Consider the following 23,501-nt stretch of genomic DNA (forward strand, 5'->3'; position numbering starts at 1 on the left):
GAAAGTGTACTAGTTAACTGCTCAGGGTCAGAATGTTTAATATGAGGGCCAGCGTAAATGTTTAAAGGTATATTAAGAGGCATATTTCGGAGAGCAATAACAAATGAATTATAAGGATGGTATAAAGTAGATAATAATACAGCTTTGATCATCGTGACTCATCGTGACAATTGCAGGTATCCAAGATGCAGTTGCTGCCCAATGCTTAAAGGCCCTCCTTGGCTAGCATATCTGGGGAAGTGGAAGCATTAGTATCATCATCCAAGATCTGAAATGAGACTTGTCTCTTTCAAACATACCTGCAATATCCAAATAGAAGGCGATGGCGTTAAATTTCCGTGGATTGCCTGTCACCTCACTGGCTAGCCACTTGAGTCGGTTGGTCCAGTTGATCAGGTCAAGGTGGCTGACCCCTACCAGGGTCCCCTTGTATCCCGCCTCACCTCCCCACTGACTGCTTGCGACGCTGACAAGCCCATCATTAGGGCCCTCTGCCTCGGCGAGGATTCGGTGGGACAGGCGGAAAACTGACCAGACACTGGGCTCGACTGCGGCACCGTAGGAGAAATACCTAACGAGATAAGAATCTGCAAGAAAGGTAACAAACAGTGAGTCACCACATACTGAACATCATCCATGTCTGGAACATGAGGATTGAATTTTTCGGACATGTACTTCCGAGTCAGCTGCGCAAACGCACCCGTTTCCACGCTCAGTTTGTCGAGGGTGTAGTAGATTTGCGGCAGGCGATCGGCTAAAATCACTTGAATGAGCTTTCTCCTGCAAGGTTCCTCAATGAGAAAATGTCAACTAACCTCCAATTTGATCAAAGACATAATCGGCAACAGCGGAGCCTATTGTTTGTCAAATGGCTATCAAAAGCAGAATGGGCGACGGAACATACTCACCTCGGTGTGGTGTTGCGATAGTGGTCAGCGATAGCACTTTGAACTTCTGCAGTCGAAGACGACTAATCATGTATCGGGAATCAAGACCTCTGTTGGATTTTCTATCAGTACTTGTAGGGAAGAAGAAGTATAAGGCTTGACATCTTACCCCTGTTCACTAATTAGTTCTGCAATATCTAAAAGACCACTCGTTATAACTTACCATGCTATGACTTTTAAGATTCAAGTGAAATGTTAGTTTAATGACTGAGGAACCTTCAGGCGGCAAACATACGCGATGATGTTGACATCCTTTCCTCGGGCTCCAGTTTCGATATCCTGCAATAGGGCTTCTGCCCGCTCTTCGATCGATGCTGAAGGAGGAACCGTAGCGGTAATGACCTCAACACCCTGCGCAGTAAGAGCTTCCTTAATGCCACGCCAGTACCGAACACCTGGGAAATAGCGACCAGCAAGGCGCAGCTCGTCGAAGCCGAGGAGGCCATGTGCCAATACCACTGGGTGCTTTGGGACATCTGTGAAGCAGAAAGAGTCAGAAGAACCTTAAAATATGTGATAAGAATCAAATAAAACTGACCGTACTGGTCTCTGAGAACAGAGTATTGGTCGTGAATAACCCGTCCGTGGTCCTCTAAGCGCGGCTCGAGGAAGGGCTTCGGACCGCTGCGAGGCGACGCGTGGAATGTTCGAAAAGGCGCATAGTCAAGTGATGGAAAGGTAGAACAATCAAAAATTGGTTTTTTTAATACCCGGGCGGCAGCAGCCATGGTTCCTCCCATCGTGCCTTGAAGCTTTCGCGTGCAATGCGGTTGTATGATTGATGTCCCAGTGGGGCGGGGCGACGCTACCGAAATGGGCACCCCAAATTCTACGTCACTTAATAACGGTCATTTAGTTTTCGAGTGGCCGGGGTATAGAGGAAAATCACCACTCTTGAAATTTAAAAAAAATCAATTGATCTGCATTCCCATAAGAATGTTTAGCTTTGCCATTTTCTTTTACTGCCATTAGGCTGAGCATGAACGAGCTAGGAGGTGCTCGTGCCTACTCCCACCTTAATTCCCTGGTCTTTACAACGTGTCGTCAGCCAGTGCACAATGAAACTCGCAGATTAAAAACAGCAAAAATTTATATATAAATAAAATGTTTTGAATGCTGAAAGAAATGTATTGGCACTTCCATTTACACGGTTTGGAACTACGCCGAGGCATTCGACATTTTTTCATATCAAGAGAAGCTTTGATAATTACAAAAACCTTTCAGTTCCACTGAGACTTACTCTTTACCATACCTTTCATGACATAATGGACATTGAAAAATACCCATGATACTGCCCACATGATGCTGATGAAGTTGGTCAGCAAAAGTTCCAATCAGATAAAACCAGGCAAACTACGTGACTTAAAAGGGCAGGCTCCTCTGTCCACGGAGAATAGTTTATGAGATTGCTCAAGGGGAAGCAGCCGTACTTTCTGCACTCGCTTCGAACCGATATACATATACTCATAATGATTTGGTTCTTACTGAGGATCACTTATACACCAGGCCCATTTCATTAAAAAATGCCGAGTATTTCAAATCTTTTAATATTGCCGGAATCTTCATATCACAGGGAAACGAAGGTGTCATGATTGGTGATCGACTGAACCGCTACATTGCCTTCCATGGATAGCGTATCCTAGGAAGGTAAATAACATCCCTACAGACAGAGATTCTTCACGTCTTGACGTGGTAAAATATGTCTATCAGCACTGGCATCTTTTCAAGTTTCAACACTATGCAGTTCAGCTCAGTAACAAAGAGACTCATATTCCCCGAACATTGGATATCGATGGAAGGCCACGAAAGCGCATCTTTCTAGGAAAAACCGAAGTAAAATAACAGCAGAATGCAAAATAGCCAGCTTCTATGCCTGAGCAACAATCTTCTCTGGCACCTGAGGCTTCACATCGGTAGTCGCCCTAATCAGATCGTCCACGACTTTGTCGCCCTGCTGTTTGCCGGCAGCCTGGATCTCTTTGAGTTTCTCCTCGGCTTCCTTTCCAGCATCCTCCTCAGCCGTTTTGAATCCGCTCGAGTGCTAGATAGCAAAACCATGTTAGTAGGTTGTTTGCCAACAATCCCGAGTGATGTGCCCCACCTCAGCTTCGAACTTCTTGAATTCTTCTTCCTTAGAGTTGCGGTATTCTTCAATCTCCTTTTGTGCCTCTGACTTTGCGTCCCTTATGCGCTTGGTGCGGTCTGTAGTGGGGATCTGGATTAGGTTGATGCGCAACTGGGTGGGGGGATCTCAGGTCTCGTACATTCTCGGGCTGCAGATGATTCAATCAGTCAGCGAAGGAGAGCGCTTAGTGTAGGGCCTCAAGGGAGTCAGTTACCTTGCTGAACAATCTTCTGAGCCTCTCTCTCAGCCTGTGAAGGTTGTCAGTATGGTTGATCTTCAGCGCTTCGCTCAGTTGGAACGTACATCGAGGAGGGTCTGGATGCCCGCGGAGTTCTGGGCCGACTAGAAATCAAACGGTAGTCAGCATTTGATCACAAAGAATGAAAAAGAATAAATACCAAACTCACCATATTTGCTCAAGAACCCTCTCGGATGTGATGAACAAAGAAGTGACAAGAGTGATAACGAGATGTCGGGGTATCGGAGCTTGGAGCTTGATCAGCCACGCATGGCCCCCCAAGGCGGTGGGGCCATACTGCCACCCAACACCGCTCGGGCGATAACCCGATAATCATCCAGCATTTTGACCTTTTAGAAGTTCCAGGATCGTCTTCTCTCCAATTGGCATTCTCATTTTCTGGGGTAGGCCGTTTTTTGTGCCCTAAGTACCTGTTTATTTCCCATGTCCCGGGCATCCAAGCTGACCCTGGCCGCCACCGGCCTGGGCACCGCGGGCATTGTCTATTTTGTGCACTGGGCTCAAGAACAAGACAGAGCGGTATGTGTTGGTGCTAAATGTGAAACCCAGGTTGATGCTGATTGTTTGATATCGCTATTAGGCCATGCATAGAGGAGTGGAGCGAGATATGGAAAAGCAACGTATCCGACGGGAGCGACAGGCCGATTTCGAGATGCAAAAGGCCCTCGAAAAGGAATACCTCAAACTTCAGACCGTTCACAGCACTACCGATGATTCGAATTCAAGTGGAAACAACGCAAATTCAGGAACATAAGAAAGATGGCTTGTTAATGTGGACTGCCTCGCCGTTTGATGCAGGTGCTTTTGACCTCAAATGCCTCATTGTGGGCAATTGCATCTTTAGTCGCCGAGATTATTTCCTTACCGGCAGCTTCAGATATCATGATGCCTGGGAAACCTCATTTTGTTGTATAAAGATGTTGTGTACGATATACCCTGATGTATTATATTTCATCCAAAACTCGTCTCTCCAAAATAGATCAACGGGGTTCTCTATCCCCACGAAAAATGCGCACATCCTGTCTAGAAATATTGACTCTTGAAAAGACATGTACACAGCATCCCCTTATCAGTGAAGACCTAGATACACTTCTCGTCCTGTGGTGGAAATTTGCTACTTTTCAAATCTAAGCAACATGTGGCATCTTTTTCAGCAGTAATAAACAAGCCCTTTGGCTCACCGTAGCGACTTTAAGGCAATTGAGATTTTCTTCGTCTGAAAATGCACGGAAAGACATATTACAGATTGACAAATATCCGCTCACTTCATGCATTACTTAGCTTCAAAAGGATCACATGTTGAATAGGCAGAAAAGCAGATTATATCATTGCTGGCTGACCGCCAACCCCAGGCCAGCTACGAAGCTGATGCAGTCAAACGCACCCTTCATGCACTCTTTTATGCGGAGTTTCCGTGTATTCTATATTTCTGTCCTTTCTAATGGGTATTACCGAGGTAAGAAATGGGCACTCTCTGCTCTTAATATTCTTGCGATCGAACATGAATCGGTGGGTGTGGAATAAGCATGATAGGCGCTGATACCCCTTCTTCCTGGCCCCACTCTCCCCAAACTCCAGTCCTCGTTCATTTGACTACCTGGAAGTCTTTTCGGTAGATCTCTCCAAGTGCCGAGTCAGACTTCTGTTGACTTCACATGAATTCTCATGGGTCCCCTTCGCCCTTCTACCTGTTGGCTGCCGTCAGGTGGCCTATCGTCCGTCGTTTGCGGCGCAATTAGAAACCACAGTCACATGCTAAGGCACGTGACCCACCAACGAACAGTGACTCCGTTGGTAGAAACTCGACGTTGGAATATCAGTTTTAAGCCTCCTCAAGCAACTACTGCTCAATCATCTCGTGTCAGCAAAATGCCTTCTTGTACGTCACCCCTTTAGCGACGAGAAGATCTGGCTTCAAATAGGCGACGATGCGAGCGCATGAGGGCAGAAGCCATGTGATCAAAAACAAGTGGCAACCATGAATCACGAGACTAATTGTTCATTTCTTTAGCTGCGCCGATTGTAATCTCAGGCCCGTCTGGGGTCGGCAAGGGTACCCTCATTAAGAAGCTTTTTGATGCGCACCCTGACACCTTCGCATTCACCGTCTCGCATACCACTCGATCCCCGAGAGTCGGGGAGGCTGACGGAGTCAGCTACTTCTTCGTTGACCGCTCGAAGTTCGCCGATCTGATCGCCGAGGGCGCCTTTGTTGAACATGCGACATTCGGCAGCAACCAATATGGCACAAGCAAGCAAACAATTGCCGACCAAACAGCCAAGGGGCGCATTGTTGTGTTGGACATTGAGATGAATGGTGTCAAGCAGATGAAGTCAAACTCTGGCATTGATGCCCGCTATGTCTTCATTAGCCCACCGAAATTTGAGGATCTCGAAAAGCGTCTTCGGGGACGTGGCACCGAAAAGGATGAAGACGTCCAAAAGAGACTGGAACAAGCCAAAGCTGAGCTTGAATATGCTGAGACCGGTGTCCATGACAAGATCATTGTCAATGATGATCTGGAGGTTGCATACCGGGAACTTGAGAGCTTCATTTTTCAAGAGTGATAGATTGATTTCATGACCTCATGGAATATTCTCATAAAGCCCATGTATGAATACACGGGTCACCTTACGAGCCGAGCCAGCATTATTAGACTGTTTTGTATCACCATGACTCATGCTATGTGCATTCAAAATGATGAATCGACTAGATCCGGAATTCAATATCCTCAGCATTTCTTGAATGAGTACCCTTTCACAACTGGATGTTCGCTAATTCTCAATTTTGGCAAATACTGTTCATAATAATAGATAATATATGATGTGCCATATTCTTTATACATGAATTTTTCTAATAAAAGTGTCTCGGGGAGTTTGTCACAACAGAAATTTAAATGGGCATCGATTTACTAGCCTATGACAGCTAATCCTCAATTACAACATAGTATTCCTCTATGCATGTTACCTGACATGCAGATTTTATTCTTTGAATTTCATATCTGTTCACCCCCTCACCTCCTCTATAATATCAAGATCATCTTCGGTAAACAAAATTTCCCTTGCACAGTTTTCATTTACAGGGTTGAATCTCAGAGATAGACTCATGACAGAGTTTACGTTCTGATCCCCTGTCACGCACCAGTACTGCCAAAAAAATGGGACAAGTAAGTTAGCCATTGAAAATCCATGGCCACTTGCTATGCAGAAAGCTTGCATGCACCAGACGAATTTCTTTCGGTCCCGTAAATGCACAAATTGCTTGCAGGCCCGAAGAAGGGGTGCGACTATCTTACTCGGGCCTGCAAAGCTCATGTCATCTCCAAAAAAGTATGGCACCGATCGACAGATCTCGCCTGCATAATGTACAGTCATCATGAATGCATCATCGGCTCTGGGTTCAACAGTGACGCGGGTATGCTCATTCGAGTGAAACATGATAAGAGCCTGGGAGACGTATATCAATTCATGGATGTGGAGCATCGCAACCCAAAATACAAGATGATATTTCCCCTGTATCATGGAATGGAACTTGTAGGGATTTCCAAAGATGCTGTCTACCTGCGACAGCCCTCTGCATGGTACTTGGTCTGATTCACAAGATATGGGCGGTCCACCAGTGGTTTCCTGAATCCTATTATACCAAAAGAGAATTTTGCTCCTTAGAGTGAAACACCCCTGTAGCAGAGCATTACAGGCCTGGAAGTCCGAGGAATTAATCTTTTCTTGGTGATCCATCTGAGATATAATTTCCATAAAGAGCTCGAAGGCTTCATCCATAGGTGTTCCGTCGCGCAAATCTAGGAGATAATCAAACTTTCTCTCCGACTTTTCGATGTAGTGTATATTGAAAATCTAGTAGGAGAGTGTCAATATAAGATTCCATTGCTGCCACTGGAATTTTCGCGAATAATCAAATAAACTCACTACTCTCATTTTCTGTACGCTACTAGAGACAGCGTGAATCAGTGGGTTTGAGGGGTTGAGAGGATAGCACTTTTTCAAAATCGTATTTGTGCCCTCTACATGCGCCATTTGCGGCGCTATGCCATCTGGACAATGAATAGCCTCGACAACTTGGAATATGACTGCTGTGTATAGCATTTCGACTGTATAAGTCTTGTGCTGCATTGCATTTGAGAGAAGGCGGACTGAATTGTTGTAAATCTGAACTCCATGCTGAAGTAAAGTTTCATCTCGGTTCAATTGACCCAAGTAGATGCAAGCCAATGACGAAGCAGCCAAGTCAAGCATTTTACAGTTCGATGTCCCAAAAAAGCTTTCGATCAGAGGTTTTATGCTATGAAGCTCATCACACACTCGATCATCCCAAGAAAAATAGCAACTCAGGAATGACGAGTAGATTTGCGTCCGTTTTTCAGAAACCAACTCCATTTCTGGCGGCATGGAAATCGATTCCTGTGAGCTAATTGGCTTTGCACGTCCGTGATATCTTTGAGCTGGCATTATCAGGCCTTCTGGCGATCTCGGTGGAGATATCTCTTGCTTTGGATCATATGTGAAGTGAGAGAAGAAACCATCATTTGCTTGTTTCTCACAGGTGAGGCCTCGTTTAACACATCGTAGACATGTCGGCTGCTGAAGGTCACACTAGCGAATTATAAACTGTCAATTTATGTCTCAACTGCTCGAAGTTTTGATGGTTTTTATATGCATACCTTGACTTTGCGCTTTTTACAGTTTAGGCACCCAGAGGACTGCCATGGTCGTCCACCCATACTTCCTGCTTCCTAGGGGTCTGTGTAGAAGGAAGGTGTTTAGTTGAAGAACAAAATTGACTATACTCCCGATACAGAGAGAACTCATTATCTGTATTTATCATGGCCGAACGGTTTGTTGATTAGGATCCAGCGCTCTGGTTGAAAAATTCAGCCCCAGCCACGGCGTTGGCCCCAAATTTAGCCCTGGCCCCCGCATCGTTCTATGGGCAGCAATTTCAACAAATTTAAGTTCACCAGGATCCAATCAAGTTGATTCGATGATGTTTATGTGCTTTAAGTGACGGACATTAACAATTTAGCCCCTTCAGCCCTGCTCAGAGTGGGCTGAATATTGGACATACCGGGAAATGAGTCGCCCCCCCCCTTATGTCATTTAATGAAGCCAATTACCCTAGGGAAGCTCTGCTATCTCCAGATCCAGTCCTGTTGCATGAATGAATGAACCAATGCTCTATAGCTCACTTCGTTTACCAATTGTACCCCTCATGTCAAAATTTAATGATAACCGAGAGTACCAGCTCAACAGCTAAGACTAAGATGGTGTAGATAAACCATGGTCTTCAGACATCCCATAGCTCTCCATAAAGCTCTCTTTACTTGGTCAATAGCAACAGTCTTCTCACTCCAGTATATTTTTGACCGATTCGACCCCTACTCCGTATGGAGCTCAACACCCCGTCGAATCGCCCCCAACCCTTGTTTCAATGCTTTGGATAGCCAGCTAATAGTGATCTCAATTAGGCAAAAGTTACCTACAAAAAATCTCACGGAAAAAATCATTTTCAATCATGTTCAATCATTTACCAGATTGACACGGCCCTGATCGCCATTGTTGGGGAAGCTGCGTAGGGCTTCAGCCGTTCGCCGGTCTAACTTGATAAGGGCATTCTAACAGCCACTTTGATTGGTCTGTTCATGTACCTAATCTGTGGGGTTCTCGACAGGACGTTCTATTCAAAGGGATCACTGACAATGATTTCCTCGGCTACAAAGTTGTGAATTTGGTTTTGTAGCAAAAGAGATTTGTCAAAGCCGGCGCGGATTAGATAGAAATAAGGCTTGTCATATATTATTTTGAATTTTTGTCTGGTTGTTAATTCACTTGCTTCACGCAGCTCCCGATGAAGGTATTCAGCTAAATAGAGATCTTAATTGGAGAGAAAACAAAAGATCGGGAAGAGCAGAGGTTATCATATAGGAACGCTTTTGCAGAACATTCCATACATCGCACCCCCTGTTACACATATATCATCAGCTCAAGCACGCAGCTCTGACCGTGTTGTTCAACGTAAACTCCTGGGTATGGCTTTAATCGCCACGTGCCGCCGGGTCCATCAAGCTTGTCATAAAACTATCATCTAATGTCAAGTCACTGAAAATTTCAAATAAGTGTTATTCACTCACTGTGAAGTCGGTGAACCCTAGTTTGTGCTTCAAGGTATGCGCCAGGGCAATGCCCGAAGGTCCGGCCCCGATGACGATAACTTCAGGATTAGCCATCATGATGCCAATATAAATCTCTTGGTCAAAAAATTTGAAGTTTTTTGAAGTATGATGAATTGTTTGTGGACGCGTTTTTGGATATTTACCTTCATGGTTGATCTGCTGGACCGAGAGCCGAGAGAGGAGAGGAGAGGAAAGACGACAAGGATTCCGTGGAAAGTCACGGTGGATACTATATGTCGGAATTAACTATCAAGCATCTAGTGGGGAATGATTGAAGATGAGTTCGGGTTAAGCAAAGTAGACCGCTGTCAAATCCCACGGGATTGTAAATCCGGGGTGGAGAGTTCCATTTGAGAGAGGCTCCAATTCTGATTCCCCCATGCAAGTCTTTTATCAGTGGAAAACTTTGTGAAGATGATCGCTCTGCATTTTAGCTTTATCCACTTGTAAATTCTGGGGGATCTACCACTCGCTTACCCCGGATTAGTGTGACTAGTACAGCATGGGTCGAGTGATGACCAAAATCGCCTCTGTAATTGAAAGTTTTCTATATAAGTAGCTGCTAATTCGTGTCTTAAAGGGCCCTATTACTTTCTGTCTCTCTACATAACCTCTTGCCAGGCTCAAAATATAGACCATTTGGAATATTATCACGATGAAGAGTATCAAAGGGCAGACCTTGTATCGTGCCATGCGGTTCTCCTGTTGCTTGGTAAGTAGATCTATTGACCCACAGCCTCATATCCAGACTTATCATTGATTAGGCATTCGGGTTGTATGGGTATGTATGAAACAGCCCGCACTTCGCTGCTTCCTATTGCTCAAAAAGGCAGATACGATGCTGGCGTTCTGGGTGGAGTGCAAGTCACGGCTCCTTTCCGTGAAGCTCTTGGAGTACGTCCTTAGTCGATGCCTCTATTACCAATACAGTCGTGAGCTGACTGTTCTCAGAACCCAACGGGGTCTTACATCATTCCAATGGTGGCATCAAGCTACACATTAGCCGCGGCCGTGTGCTCTCTTGCTGTCTCGTTAATTGGTATGCCTTTGGGCCGAAGGGGTTGTGTTGTCCTAGGTGACATTCTGGTAGTCATCGGAGGAAGCCTTCAAGCATCCTCTTGGTCTGTGGGCCAGATCATAGCAGGAAGGGTTCTTTGTGTATGTTTGCTTCCAATCAAAAAAAAAAAAAAAGAAGAAGAAGAAAAGCCACTAACAGGTGCTTTAGGGATTTGGAATCGGGGTTTGTACTTCACTGAGCCAGTAGGTTTCCGAGCTAACAATGTATGTTCTCAGTTTATCTCTTGCGCTGTACCAACCTATATGGTAGGACTTTCCTGAAGGCCCTCTTTACCAGGACATTCTAATCTTCCCCATAGGCTGAAATGAGCCTCACCGAGAAGGAGCGTGGCCCAGAGGTTGCATTGCAATGCATTTTCCTTGTCAGCGGTTGTGCATTTGCCTACTGGGTAGACTTCGGTTTCACTCGCCTCGGAAATCAGCTATCTTGGGTAAGCAAATATTCCTTGTGAACATGGACCTTGAAAGCTATTTATTAATTGAGGTTAGCGTTTTCCCCTAGGCTTTCAAGCCCTCCTTGCCGCTACGTCTGGCGTGATCATGTTCTTACTCCCAGACACCCCTCGCTGGTACTATGCCCGTGGTCGCCTTGAGGAAGCGGACGGAATCCTTGCCCGCCTTCACGACCGACCGATATATGATCTGGCGGTACAAAATATGCAGCAGTCAATTCTATCCATTGAGCACGAGGCAGAGGAGACTAAATCCCTTAATGTGTTGGATTTGATTTGGGATCGATCGAATTTGCGAGTCGGACGTCGTATTCGGATTTCTCTCTTGATCTTGTCACTTCAACAGATGATGGGTAGGCTACCTCTTCATCATTCACCATAAGTCACTCTTCACTAAATTTTAACAGGGATCAACATTGCTGTCTATTACAGCGTCACGATCTTTTCACAAATCGGTCTTTCCTCCACTATCTCTGACCCTTTTCTTCGAATAGACTGGTGAAATGACACTTGAAGAGATTGATTATATCTTTTTCAAAAATAGAGGCCATGTCAATGAGTTGCATGATAGTTCTGGGTTCTCAAGTGATACTGCACAACATAAACTAGAAGGTGAAACCACCCAGATCGAGCGAGCTTAGAACTGCTTGAACCCTCAGACTTTGAACTTTAATCAAACTTGAATCCTACGTGGAGTCTACTCGAAATAAAACAATATGCTCCTCAACCCTTCCAAGGGAATGTGAATTTTAACGGTGGCGGTTTGTACTCAGTCCAAAAGGTTTGCTATCTGAAATATATTAAGATATGAAAAGAAAACGATAATGTGACACGCACTAGTGTCTATCTAATTTCAGATTGCAACTGAGGGATATATGGGCAAAGTTATCTGTATTTCGCAGGCCGGATCTTTCTATTTAGAAGCCCGGTTTTAGTCTAGATGGGCTCTTCGATCAAAACGTACGGTTTCTCTTTGTTTCATTGATACCCCAATTACGTATTCATGAAGTGTGGAGGTGAGTGCATCAAAAGGTCGTGAATGTATAAGAGAGATCGAAGCTAATTGGACACACAATACCTTGAGTCCCTGAGAATTTGCAACTGAACTAACACCCAGCTTCATGTATCTGGGGCTGTTTCAAATTCAAGTTTCCTCCGTGTACTCAACTTGCATCTACCAAGATAGTAGCATTTCTGCTATAAATGTTCTTTAAATATAATTCTCAATTTATGAAAAAGCTTGGATACTAATCTTTCAAGTTTAGCAGCTGGATGTGGTGTATTTAATGTACGTTCTAAAATAATGTACGTTCTAAATTCTTCCACGAGCCAAGAACTGAGTCGGGATATCCACCCATTTAGACCGTAAATACTCCGCGACATTCTTACCTAGGACCTCGTAAGTAGAGCTCGATGCTACTCCGCGGTCCAAATGATTTTTCAACAAGAAGTGGACGGCTGTAAAATCAGTTAGCCAGAAATTTGAGATTTAATGACCAGGTAGTTATTCTGAAACTTACCCTATATGTTTGGCAGCTCAAAACGGAAGGTTTGGTTGCAAACATAGTCCTTCTCAAGTAATAGTCGAATTTTGTCGGTAGTCAATAAGGAACGTAGCTAGTCCCATTCGTCCGCATGGCGAACGAAAAATCCCACATTGGTATCGGATCCCTTATCACCGGATCGAGCATGAACTATATATCCCAGAGGAGCGCGAACGGTGGGGCTAAATACTCCCAGATCGAATGGAGCTATTGTCTTATACGTTGGCTGATTAAGGACGAACGGCACAGTGTGCTGTGGTGGATCGATTGAGACACTCTTGCCGTTGAATAGGGTGTGGCAAATGTGCCTTATACGGTCTTGAGGGAAGATAGACACGAAGTACTCATAGTACGGTTTCGGGGTAGCTTGACGAGTATCGACAGCAAAAGTGGCACCGAGATAACTCTGCATAATCGTGTCCGTGCAAGGGCGTAAGAAATTGGCGACTGTCAAGGCATCTTTATATCGAGACTGGGCAAAGATTTGCACGTCCATAGTGGCTGTATCTTGACTGGAAGGGTCGGTCTTATAAAATCCGCTTGTTCGGAATATGAGCGTGTGATATTTCGACTCGTCGAGGAGGTTCCGGACCTGTCTTTCTAGCAGGGCGGCGATCTGTCACAGATCTAGACATAGAGGCGATACGCAGTGTAGTGGAGTGGGATATAGTCATCGCTGTTGTATTAAAGCTTTACAAATTCTCTAAAAATATATCTGGAGAACGTGCGACACGTTACTTGACCTACTTAAATGGTTGGTTATACCCCGCAAATCGAATATGGGGAACAGATCGGATTTCGGTTGGCATTTGACTAGTTCCGAGGGCTAATGGAAAGTGAATATATCGTCCCGAATCTGTCGGCACTGGTATTACAATTTCCGGATTGTGCGGAATTTGACTAGGTTGGGCTAATCCCTCGGATCCTGTCGGTAGTTGGGTGGTGGAGAAATTAAGTTATATAGCATTCAAAGACTGACTTATGCTAAACTGTTAGTGATTTTTTTATCCACTTCCTTATCACATTTTCCTACTTGTGGATATCCTACCTAACTTTCACTTTATCCCTAAGTGGAAGTAGCACGATAAAATACTGAAAAAAAAAAAGAAAAACTAAGAGAAAAGAGAAAAGAAAAATTGAAAAGAATTTTGGGTGAGATTTGCAATCTTCCGGAATTACATAGCACTCTATGGTCAGGGTCAATTATTCCATTTGGAGAGCTCCTAGAATGTCGCTTACTATCTAGAAAATTGGGGGTGCTAAATAGTACTTCGAAAAACACTAGCAGTGAATACTTATTCACTATCCACTAATTTCAAGCATTCAAGAACAGTTGAATTTATGATACGCTGCTAGTTTTATCTAAGACTACTTATCGATCAAGGGTAGGAGATATCTACTATGGAGCGTAATCAAGATGCGATAGGCTTATTTCTGGCCAATTCCCGAGCTACCCTTACTTCAATTACGACTGGGCTAAAAGTTCTTGGCTAAAGGGATAGTCGACGTATCCTTTGGCCGAGTTCCGGATGTAGAAGGTCGCTCTTTCACACTTGTTCAGAGGAAGACCCTTGGAGAGCCGGAAGGGGAGATCAGGATTAGCCAGGAACTGGCGTCTAAAAGCGATAGCTACAGAATGATTGGGCTGCTTTTTAATTCTCTTGTCAGCCGATTCCGCCGTAAACCCGCCTGCTAGGATGATGGTTCCTGTAATTCCAAAGGCGTCGAATAAGAATGAATCGTCCTCCTCGATTGAATCTTTAATATCGGTACCACCGGAGATCCTGGGCTCCACGGCGTGGAGATAAGCCAATTGCAGATGGCTGAGTCCACTAATAAGGTGGCTGAATTGTTGCGAGAAGTTCCTTATCCGTATGCCTTGGAAAGTGCTCTACGGGCTGACACGAAATCCTGTTCTTTCAGCGCTAATTTCACTAGATACGGCCTTGGCAACCTCCAGACCGAAACGAGATCGATTTTCGACGCTGCCGCCGTATTAGTCGGTGCGATTATTGGCGGTGTCTTGGGTGAACTAGTCAACAAGATAACTATTTGCGCTATCGATCTCTATGCTATCGAATCCGGCTGAGATGGCGTTCTTCGTAGCGCGCATATAATCTTGAATCTAGTTATGGATTTCCTCTATGCTGAGTGGCTGAGAGACAGGGCTTTTGTCGGATATAGGGATAGTTCTACTGGAAATAACATTATTGCCGGTCCTAGCGAGGATATCTGGGGACCTAGCGCGTCCTAACGCCTATAGTTGACAGAAAATGAAACTGCCCTTGCTGTGTAACGCGTTAGTGATAGTTCTCTATTGCTTTATTTGATCGTAACTCCAAATTCTAGGTACACCCTCTATTCCTCCTGCGCGCTTAGAAATGAAAGTCCCTTTGCTGACTAGGAGAGTGCTAGGAACCGAGGCACGCTGAGCGTAGTACTCGGGGACTATATCAAGGGGTATATAACCGTCGTTCGCACGATATCGCGTTAATAGTGCTAAGATGACGCGGTGTTTGAGATCGAGGTTGCTAATTCGGATTGGGGAAGTGAGAGTAGCTATGATTAAAGGCGGATTTGCGTGGACTTAGAATTAACTTAGCCCTACGCCCTACGTATACTATATAAGCATCAGGACGGAGGAATTGATTTTAGACCCGGAACTTTTGGGATATGTATTAGAAATCAAATATAGACACTAGATCTATATCTATAGGCAAAAATCAAAATCTACAATGGATGGAAAGTAGGGTGGAGTTATGACATAATCAAGTGTCCCCACTGTACTAACGTATTTCACTAGTCAGTGGCCCACTACTAGTGAGTGGCCCACCCTACCAACCACTACTTTTTGAAAACACTATTTTTCCACCAAAACGCCATATATTTAATTCAGCTATTTACTAGGGCACCGAGTAATCTTATGCCCTATATTCCCACATCCAGAACATTGAAATACACGCTTAGTAGTAGGCTTAGCGCCCTCAGTAGGCTGCTGAGCAAGCTCTGCATCATCGTTTTGAATAGCTTCAACGCTTGCTAGCAACGTTGAATCAAGAGATATAGATTCGCCGACCGTAGAACCTTGCTGCCTAGATATCTGGCGAGTAGAACGTGTGCGTTTTTGACGCTTCTTCTCGTTGAATCTATGTAGTTGCCGAATCTCTTCCGCTTGCAAAACAGTGTTATGAAACGCTAGTTCAGCACCTTTGATTAATTGATCTAGCGCTCGCTCAGTAGGACTTCCTGGCGACCGTGAGCGCTTGCGTAGTAGAGCTTTGATAGAGGAAGCTTGCTTGCTAAGCTGCTTAATCGTATAAGGTGTAGTAGGCACGAAAGCGCTACTCCTACTACTAGGCCTACTACTAGTAGTAGTAGTAGGAGGTGTAGGTGTTCGAAGCGATATATTAAGCTTTGATAAGACTCGGTCGGCATCTAGTGGAACTAGGCCGGCGCTGGCGAAGCTTGATTGTATAGTGCTAGGTAGGAAGGCTTCCTGGCGTGCTAGTGTATAGGATTCTAGGAAGTCGAGCTTGTCGATATGGTTATATCCTAGGCGAGCTTGGGCCTCGATTAAGCGACCGTATGAGCGCTTTAGGATAGCAAAACATCCTATATCTAGCGGCTGTAGAAGATGTGACGAATGCGGCGGCATACAGAGTGGTATAACGTTATTTTGCTGGCAGATTTGGTCGAATTGTGGTGTTAGATAGCTTCCATGACCGTCTAATATTAACAAGCGATATTTGCCTTGCGTACGACTAGTAGTTGCTGGAATAAAGAGCTTTTCTAGCCAGCGTAGGCCTATATCATCGGTAGTCCAACCGTTCGGTGATATTTCGAATCGCCAGTCGCTAGGAAGGTTATCAAACCAGCTAGCAATATAAACCTTCCCTTTAAATACTATACACGGCGGAAGCGAGTAGCCGGTTGCCGATATAGATTCAATTGCTGTTACCCACTCCCGATTTCCAGGTTGTAGTAGAGGCTTCCGACCGTATAGATCCTTCCGTGTAACGATTCTAGTAGTAGATATCAAGCCCATTGCAAAGCCTGTTTCATCAAAGTTATAGATATCGTTAGGAAGGATCCCGTTTTCATTAATCGTACGCTCTACTAGCCTAAACCACGCGCGTAGGCTAGTAGGATCTTCGTTTTGTGCACGTTGATAGTCGTAGCGCCTAGAGAATCGTGTGCAAAGCTCTGGTCGACGTTGAATATAGCGTGTTACCCAATTAGTTCCAATAGAAGAAGGCTGTTTATCACCACGCGTTGCTAGTAGAAGATTTGCCATATCTTTAATATGCGAAGGCCTAGGGGAAGCACCACGCGTATCAAGCGATAGTATCCACTGGCAAAGCGAATCCTCTTCTTCTTGTGTCATTTTAAGACGTGGTGATCGTGTATCCTCGCGATTTGGCATTCCGTTGATTCGATGGCGAAGTGTAGAGCGTGGCACGTTATAAATAGCTGCTGCTTGGCGAATAGATAGAGATGAATCTTTTTGACTAGCCGCAATTGCTAGTAGGATCCTCCCCTCCCTACCTGGTGATTTTGATCGTTTTTCAGAACGTTTTGGTGGCATGGTGTGTGGTGGAAGATAGTAGGTGACGCGTAGGAAGCGCGTTTCGGATGGGGCGGGCCACTCACTAGTGTGGGCCACTGACTAGTGAAATACGTTAGTTATGTATTTGCTATATAAGATTAACTCGTGTTTATCGAATTCCACGGAAGAAACTCTTCCACTTTTTGTATTCCGGCTTGACATATAAATCTGGCTTGCTTTGGTCTTCCACAGTGTTTTTTAATGTAAGTGCATGTAGAGGCTAGCTAAATCGTCTATCTCGATTCGGCACCTATGTAGATGAAACAACCCTATAGTGTCTAGAGGTTCTACTATGACCTGATTTGTACGCTAGATTTGGAGTTTTCTGCAATCTCCAACCCGAATTTTAAGAGTTAACACCTAACCTTTTCAGGTTATTCATATCTGTTAACTTCTACCCCCGGAAAACCAGTACTTGCAGCCAGCTCCCTCTGTCTCTATGTCTCGCAGCATTTCTTGATACTGATTCTGAATAATATCGATAGCATCAGAGCTAAGTACAATACGTAGTAGAATGCTCTCGTATCCTGCGAAATAACCCATGCGATATACCGTATCCACGACCCTCTCTACTGCCTGTACTGGGTCTCCGGGCTGATTACCGTTGGTCCGCTCGAGTCTAGTCTGGAAGGCATTAACAGCTTCATCGTAATCCAGAATTGATTTAGTTGTACGATCTGTTTTCCTCCTAGTGCTCTCAAGAATTGCAGTACGGAACTGCCCTAGTACCGCAAGGTGCATATGCACGCCGAATAGGGCAACTTCTTTTTGCAGACTTTCGACGGAGCCTAGAGCTATAAACAGACAGTCAGCTAGGGTGTTAGATAAATCCTAGAAAAAGGGGTCAATACCTTCAAGGGCGAACTTAGATGCGCTGTATAGACCGCTAACAGCAACTCTAAGCCACGCAGCGATACTGCTTATGAAGATAACCGTTCCTGACCGACGCGATCTCATATAGGATAGGATAGCGCGCGTAAGATTGAGAGGACCAAATACATTAGTGTTGAATTGATAAGTAAGTCTGATTAGCTGCAGATGCGGATTAATTCAGTGCGAGCGAGAAATCCAGTCCGACCGAGATATACCGTGTCTCCTCCCACACATAGGAAAGCATATATCCCGCATTATTAACTAGAACATCGATATAACCGAAAGCTTAAATAGCCTTAGCTACAGGTTTATTTAGCATATCTTGCGCGTCGGTCACATCCAGCCGCAACAGGCGGACATTTTCGTTGAGCTCAAATTCAGATAAGCTACCCATATCGCGCGCCGTAGCGATTACTTTATCACCAGGGGCTACTATAGCAGAGACAAATAATTTCCCAAGGCTAGAGCTGCATACAGTGAGAAACTAAACGCAGGGATATCGGGTCTAGGACATCGTGTGTGAATTTTCGGTACGAATAAGTGACCTCAGAAGGTTTTCAAGCTCTGCAGATTCCCTCTTAAAATCTTAAAACGGTAGCAGCAGGCGGGGTAAGCGAAGAAGTTTATAATATCTCAATTATTTTCCAAGACTAGTACTAATTATCCACTTCCAAGGTTTTCGACTTACCGGAGACAACCAAGTTTTAATTTAGAATCGATTCGCTTCTTTAACGGGTAATACATATCGTCAAGATCTAACCGTATAAATCGCTATTAGCGTCCGGAATTCCTTTCTCCGAGATTTAGGGGGTTCTGTCGGGAAAATACTACAAAATATTTCAAGGTCTTCAAATTCCGATTTTTGCGTCGCCTAACGTTTAAGTCGACAGGCTATGTATCGGCCGATGTAATAATTTATTTCTTCTATATCTAAGGAAATCGTTTCGGGAACAAAAAAGAACTAGAACCTTGAAATAATTAGGATGTCTAGCAATTCAGGTAATCCCGAAAGCATGTATTCCCGCGTTACAGTTAGCCACTCCGGAATTTGTGTCTATTGGATGTCAGTAAGCCGAGGCACAACCTAGCTAGATATAAATTCTTGAACTCAAATTTAGCATAATAGGACATAGGATCCTAACCTTATATCTCAATTGTACTACTATAATAGCTCTCCCGATGCAGAGACTTATTCCGACTCTAGTCCCTGCGTACGCATGCCTAGAGGGTACCAAGATGCACTTTTTGAACTTAGGGACTCTGAATGTCGATGAAGGGTAGTAGGTTAAAGTAAGTGAGGCTGTCGTCACAATAGAGAGCTGATGGTCTACGGTTGTAGGCTTCTAAATAGTGCCAATAGAGGCTCGGCGAGCAATCCTAATCCCGTCAACTAAAGAAGGGATCTAATGTTAATTGCTGGATTGATTTACCACCCTGATATAGGTCTCATTCTTTTCGAGTGCGGGGCCGCGGAAGACGTATAGACGGTAGACAATCATTTGAATGTCCGGTTTGTATAATAGACGCTAGGCTGATTATCACTCAATATAGGAATAGGGAAATAAGGCTATAGATTTATTTCCTCGCACTTCTTATAGCGAGCAGCATCACTTGCTAGAAGCAATTAAAAGTGCATGGTACGAGATAAAAGATGTGAAAGCTGTGATTATAGGTCATTTGCATTTAGACTACGCCGGTGGATTGGACTATTTTCGAAACACTGGAATCCCGATACATGTTTATGAAGAGGAATTCAAGCATGCCTACTGGGCAGCGGCAACAAGCTCTAATGGTAGGCTTTATTTGTGAGAGTTTAATTCTAGAACCTGATTTCAATAACTTTGCTTTAATTCTGATCCTCCCTGGAAATTGACAGAGGCCACTACTTGAAGCTCGACGGTACGCTAAACTGGCAGACATTCAATAATGCACAATTAGATCTGTGTACAGGAATTACATTGCACCACTGCCCCGGACACACCCCAGGGCTGTGCATTATGCAGGTCAGTCTTCCGTTTGACGGAACATTTATTTGGACGACGGATCAATATCATGTCCGTGAGAACTTCGAGTTGAATTGGGCTTATAGGTGGCTTGTGCGGGATTATCGCAGCTGGCTCGATAGTGGAAAATTCATACAGCGACTACAAAAGGCATTTTCTGCAAAGCTCATCTTCGGTCATGACTACAATATAGCCAACGAACTGATCAAGGAGAAGGAATACTATCATTGACATGCATCGCTGAATATATCTAGTGCGAGGTTAAGTAGAATATCCCCACCCTATATATTACTTTTTAATTCAATTGGTTTATTCCAAGAGAGCTTGAGTTGGATTCAATCATAGTATGGAGGAAAATATCATATCTCTCTTTCAATTCAGCTCTTTGTAGCCTCCTTAGCCACCTGGGTCGTCATTCCATCCTTGCCACCAATCACACCAGATGCATCACCAACGACTAGATTTTCATACCCTATCATATAGGTCATAGGCAATTTCATAAATCCTTTACAATCATCACTTAGAGCAGCTGTATATTCAGCGCTATTATAAAACTTCTGCCAGTCACTCCATGATCGCACCCATAGCTGGGCACACCCATCGTATTCGAGAACAATTTCTCCTAGGCTGGCGGCACGCGCCTTCATGTCGGGAGTTTGATGATGCTATTCGGTCCAATAGCGTATCCTCTTCGGACGATCTGATTCCGCTTTGATTCCGCTATACCTGAACATAACGCAGGATGTGGTTTTGAAAAGCCTGGGTAGCAGCGGCTAGGTCTGCATGGACAGTTTCCCAGTGCTTGTGAAATTGTTCGGATGAAATTCCATCACGCTTGCGAAAGTAGACGGAAACCTTGATAGAGGGCTGGTAATTCGGCTCAACGTCGTAGGCCAGCTCTGGGTGTTTGGATTTGTGATTCTCCGGTAAAGGCTCCATAGTGAATTGAATTGATATTTTGAAGATTATTCGGTTCGTAGTGTCTCAGCTTTAGCAGATGGCTGCCATTTACATATTTCGCCCGAAATTGACATAATTTGAAAGTGGTGTAATAGCTGGGTGCTAAAGTTAGCTTGAGCCCTGTTTGTAGTTCCGCGGATTTCAACGCCAAATCACCGAGTCACGCACGCTTCATGAGTCATGTCAGCTTACTCATGTTGTCTGACATATCGCCATGTCATGCAAGATGTCATGCATTTTGATCGGACAACCGCCGAGGTCCGGACTTGACGCGGGTATTGTAAGGAAGAGGACTAAGAAGACCGAGCAAAAATCGTTTTCCTCCAATTGGCAACTCGTAAGTAAGGCTACATCATAACGGAGCATGGCAAAAGAAACGGCTACAATTCCACTGAAATGGGATGATATATTCTAGAGATGAACGCTAGTCTAATTCGATCTTCTACATTACACCGCGAATTTCTAACTTCGATGTTATGGATACAATATCATGTTTGTTCCGATAGGATTGATTATGCAACAGTTGTAGATACACTAGAAAACAACCCCAAATCGGCCAGCGGTCTTGCCACCCTCCATTAAGTCAATTATCTGCTGAATATCCTCAATTTTGTCAACGGTTGTCAGGTGCACCTTGATGCCATGCTTATGGCTAAACTCAATGGGCTCACGCATCTGCTGTGGTGTGCCGCTGCTAGCGCCCATGATGCGGTATTTTCCAAGTAGAATATCAAGAGCATTGATGGAGAGGTTTTCCTTTGGTATTCCAATCACCATCAAAACTCCATTGATTCTGGGGGCTTGTTAGCACCGTTCTATTAAATCGATGATGGGGACTCTAAGTGGAGAGCCATTACCTGAGAATGTTGGGAGCTGTGCTGTACGCAGCATTTGATGCGCTCAAGACCACGGCGGCGTGTACACCACCGCCAGTCTTCTGTCTAATCTCTTCAGCATAGCCCGCATAAAAGGCGGAGTTGTAAGTAAACTCTGCACCCAGGGCTTTGGCGTTTGTGAGTTGAGAGTCGGAGATGTCGATACCAATTACACGCAATTTAAATGCTTTAGCATATTGGATGGCTTTCAAATAGTTGGTTAACCCCAGTACAAAGTACCCAGGAAGATTGGATATTACCCAAATGGCCTAGTCCTCCACATCCAATGATTGCGATTGAATCACCTTCTTTGAGTCCACATTTTTTCACTGCGTGGTAAGCTGAGGAAGAATAAGGTGGTTAGTAATACCGTCGAGTTAAGATGCAAATGCTCCAGCTGCCTTACCCGTCACACCAGCACAGAACAAAGGAGCCGTGGAAACAGTATCCATGCCCGTCGGGAGTACCATCGCATTGCGATAGTCCGATAGCGAGTATTCAGCAAAATGACCATGAGTAGTAAACCCATGCATACGGCCGGTTCCCTCTGCGCAATGGAGATTGTGCACCTGGCACCCATCGCATTCATCTGAAAGTGTGTTTAGTAATTACAATCATACAATTACTGGCCAATTGCACTCCAGTGCATCAATGAAGACTTACAACAAGCGTAGCTGCAACCAAGACATCCGACAATATCTCCCATTTTGAAACCTTGCACATTGCTTCCAATTGCCGTAACAGTGCCAGTGTTCTCGTGCCCGATCGTAACTTTATCCATGGGGGGCTTCTCCGCCGTATGGCCCCAGAATAGCATCTATGAGAGTGTTCAGAATTTTGGATATACGGTGTTTGTTCAAGGACCATACCAAATCAGAATGACACAGAGACGCGCAGGCATTTTTGATGAGGATGTCATTTGGTCCTGGTTCAGGAATAGGAATCTCATTGACCTCAACCTTGTTGGTGAGCTATTCTCCCAATGCCTTGGTTAGCTCTTATTTTACAGCAATTATCCCAGGGGTCTTGGCAGGATTTGGCAACATACTGTATTGAATTGGGCGGCTTTCATTGTGAGTTGCATTTTCGAATGAGCTGACCTATTAACTGCTTTTCTTTGTGGGTGAGTTAAGTCAGACTAAGTTCCAATGTTAATCGTGAGCTTCAATTTGGAATATTCAATCTTTCTAGATTTATAAGGTCCTGGGATTGGGTTCCAAGACTACCCGAGTTACCCATTACCAAAGTGGCACGTGTCTATCGGGACTAGTTTAATATTCTAGGATTCAATACCTAGGTGCGCACTAGTCCACACTGGCTTGCGTTCTCCTTTCGAATTCAGAGGCCCCGGATAATTGCATCAGATTTACTGTTCAAGATCCCACATAGTATCTTGAGTCATGAATCTGTTGTGCGGAACCCCCGCACGGTACTGACTCGAGCATAATGACTCATAAGATGGCTCATGGGATATCTTGTGGTACTTATCTAGTAAATATCGCTAGGAATTTGCTTTTACAGCTTAATCCCAGTGACCAGAAGTTCGTAGATACTTTTCAAGATGATGAGTGGCACTATTAGCACCTGCTTCT

The 23,501-nt window shown here is 44.5% G+C and overlaps 11 protein-coding genes across 11 annotated transcripts; 5 read left to right on the top strand and 6 right to left on the bottom strand.

Annotated features, from left to right (window-relative positions):
• Positions 1-205: 205 nt before the first annotated feature.
• N7462_000166 (triglyceride lipase) lies at positions 206-1,687 on the bottom strand (the record flags this gene model as incomplete). Its single annotated transcript, XM_057071892.1, has 9 exons — positions 206-231; positions 300-571; positions 625-754; positions 816-854; positions 909-997; positions 1,057-1,058; positions 1,111-1,120; positions 1,183-1,423; positions 1,486-1,687. The coding sequence occupies 9 exons, from the start codon at positions 1,685-1,687 to the stop codon at positions 206-208; spliced, it is 1,011 nt and encodes a 336-aa protein (XP_056938422.1).
• A 1,127-nt stretch (positions 1,688-2,814) lies between these two features.
• N7462_000167 (uncharacterized protein) lies at positions 2,815-3,482 on the bottom strand (the record flags this gene model as incomplete). The annotated part of the gene is made up of 6 exons (XM_057071893.1): positions 2,815-2,988; positions 3,049-3,149; positions 3,212-3,220; positions 3,287-3,320; positions 3,376-3,414; positions 3,480-3,482. The coding sequence occupies 6 exons, from the start codon at positions 3,480-3,482 to the stop codon at positions 2,815-2,817; spliced, it is 360 nt and encodes a 119-aa protein (XP_056938423.1).
• Positions 3,483-3,754: 272 nt separating this feature from the next.
• Positions 3,755-4,085, top strand: N7462_000168 (protein PET117; the record flags this gene model as incomplete). The annotated part of the gene is made up of 2 exons (XM_057071894.1): positions 3,755-3,850; positions 3,912-4,085. 2 exons carry the CDS (start codon positions 3,755-3,757, stop codon positions 4,083-4,085), a joined length of 270 nt encoding a protein of 89 aa, XP_056938424.1.
• Positions 4,086-5,200: 1,115 nt separating this feature from the next.
• N7462_000169 (guanylate kinase) lies at positions 5,201-5,899 on the top strand (the record flags this gene model as incomplete). The annotated part of the gene is made up of 2 exons (XM_057071895.1): positions 5,201-5,210; positions 5,343-5,899. The coding sequence occupies 2 exons, from the start codon at positions 5,201-5,203 to the stop codon at positions 5,897-5,899; spliced, it is 567 nt and encodes a 188-aa protein (XP_056938425.1).
• Positions 5,900-9,310: 3,411 nt separating this feature from the next.
• On the bottom strand, positions 9,311-9,573 carry N7462_000170 (monooxygenase; the record flags this gene model as incomplete). Its single annotated transcript, XM_057071896.1, has 2 exons — positions 9,311-9,424; positions 9,478-9,573. The coding sequence occupies 2 exons, from the start codon at positions 9,571-9,573 to the stop codon at positions 9,311-9,313; spliced, it is 210 nt and encodes a 69-aa protein (XP_056938426.1).
• Positions 9,574-10,174: 601 nt separating this feature from the next.
• Positions 10,175-11,550, top strand: N7462_000171 (uncharacterized protein; the record flags this gene model as incomplete). Its single annotated transcript, XM_057071897.1, has 10 exons — positions 10,175-10,231; positions 10,284-10,300; positions 10,353-10,413; positions 10,471-10,558; positions 10,610-10,677; positions 10,745-10,759; positions 10,813-10,842; positions 10,896-11,027; positions 11,086-11,401; positions 11,456-11,550. 10 exons carry the CDS (start codon positions 10,175-10,177, stop codon positions 11,548-11,550), a joined length of 879 nt encoding a protein of 292 aa, XP_056938427.1.
• A 1,115-nt stretch (positions 11,551-12,665) lies between these two features.
• On the bottom strand, positions 12,666-13,088 carry N7462_000172 (uncharacterized protein; the record flags this gene model as incomplete). The annotated part of the gene is made up of 1 exon (XM_057071898.1): positions 12,666-13,088. The coding sequence occupies one exon, from the start codon at positions 13,086-13,088 to the stop codon at positions 12,666-12,668; it is 423 nt and encodes a 140-aa protein (XP_056938428.1).
• Positions 13,089-19,242: 6,154 nt separating this feature from the next.
• N7462_000173 (uncharacterized protein) lies at positions 19,243-19,555 on the top strand (the record flags this gene model as incomplete). The annotated part of the gene is made up of 2 exons (XM_057071899.1): positions 19,243-19,348; positions 19,468-19,555. The coding sequence occupies exons 1-2, from the start codon at positions 19,251-19,253 to the stop codon at positions 19,553-19,555; spliced, it is 186 nt and encodes a 61-aa protein (XP_056938429.1). The 5' UTR covers positions 19,243-19,250.
• A 19-nt stretch (positions 19,556-19,574) lies between these two features.
• N7462_000174 (uncharacterized protein) lies at positions 19,575-20,305 on the top strand (the record flags this gene model as incomplete). The annotated part of the gene is made up of 3 exons (XM_057071900.1): positions 19,575-19,581; positions 19,645-19,876; positions 19,948-20,305. 3 exons carry the CDS (start codon positions 19,575-19,577, stop codon positions 20,303-20,305), a joined length of 597 nt encoding a protein of 198 aa, XP_056938430.1.
• A 146-nt stretch (positions 20,306-20,451) lies between these two features.
• On the bottom strand, positions 20,452-21,013 carry N7462_000175 (EthD domain-containing protein; the record flags this gene model as incomplete). The annotated part of the gene is made up of 3 exons (XM_057071901.1): positions 20,452-20,546; positions 20,586-20,739; positions 20,801-21,013. The coding sequence occupies 3 exons, from the start codon at positions 21,011-21,013 to the stop codon at positions 20,452-20,454; spliced, it is 462 nt and encodes a 153-aa protein (XP_056938431.1).
• A 555-nt stretch (positions 21,014-21,568) lies between these two features.
• On the bottom strand, positions 21,569-22,993 carry N7462_000176 (uncharacterized protein; the record flags this gene model as incomplete). The annotated part of the gene is made up of 6 exons (XM_057071902.1): positions 21,569-21,827; positions 21,892-22,114; positions 22,316-22,498; positions 22,573-22,726; positions 22,779-22,880; positions 22,958-22,993. 6 exons carry the CDS (start codon positions 22,991-22,993, stop codon positions 21,569-21,571), a joined length of 957 nt encoding a protein of 318 aa, XP_056938432.1.
• Positions 22,994-23,501: the final 508 nt, after the last annotated feature.

Source organism: Penicillium macrosclerotiorum (assembly GCF_028827735.1).
Source record: "Penicillium macrosclerotiorum strain IBT 26536 chromosome Unknown utg000001l_segment0_segment0, whole genome shotgun sequence".
NCBI lineage: Eukaryota > Fungi > Ascomycota > Eurotiomycetes > Eurotiales > Aspergillaceae > Penicillium > Penicillium macrosclerotiorum.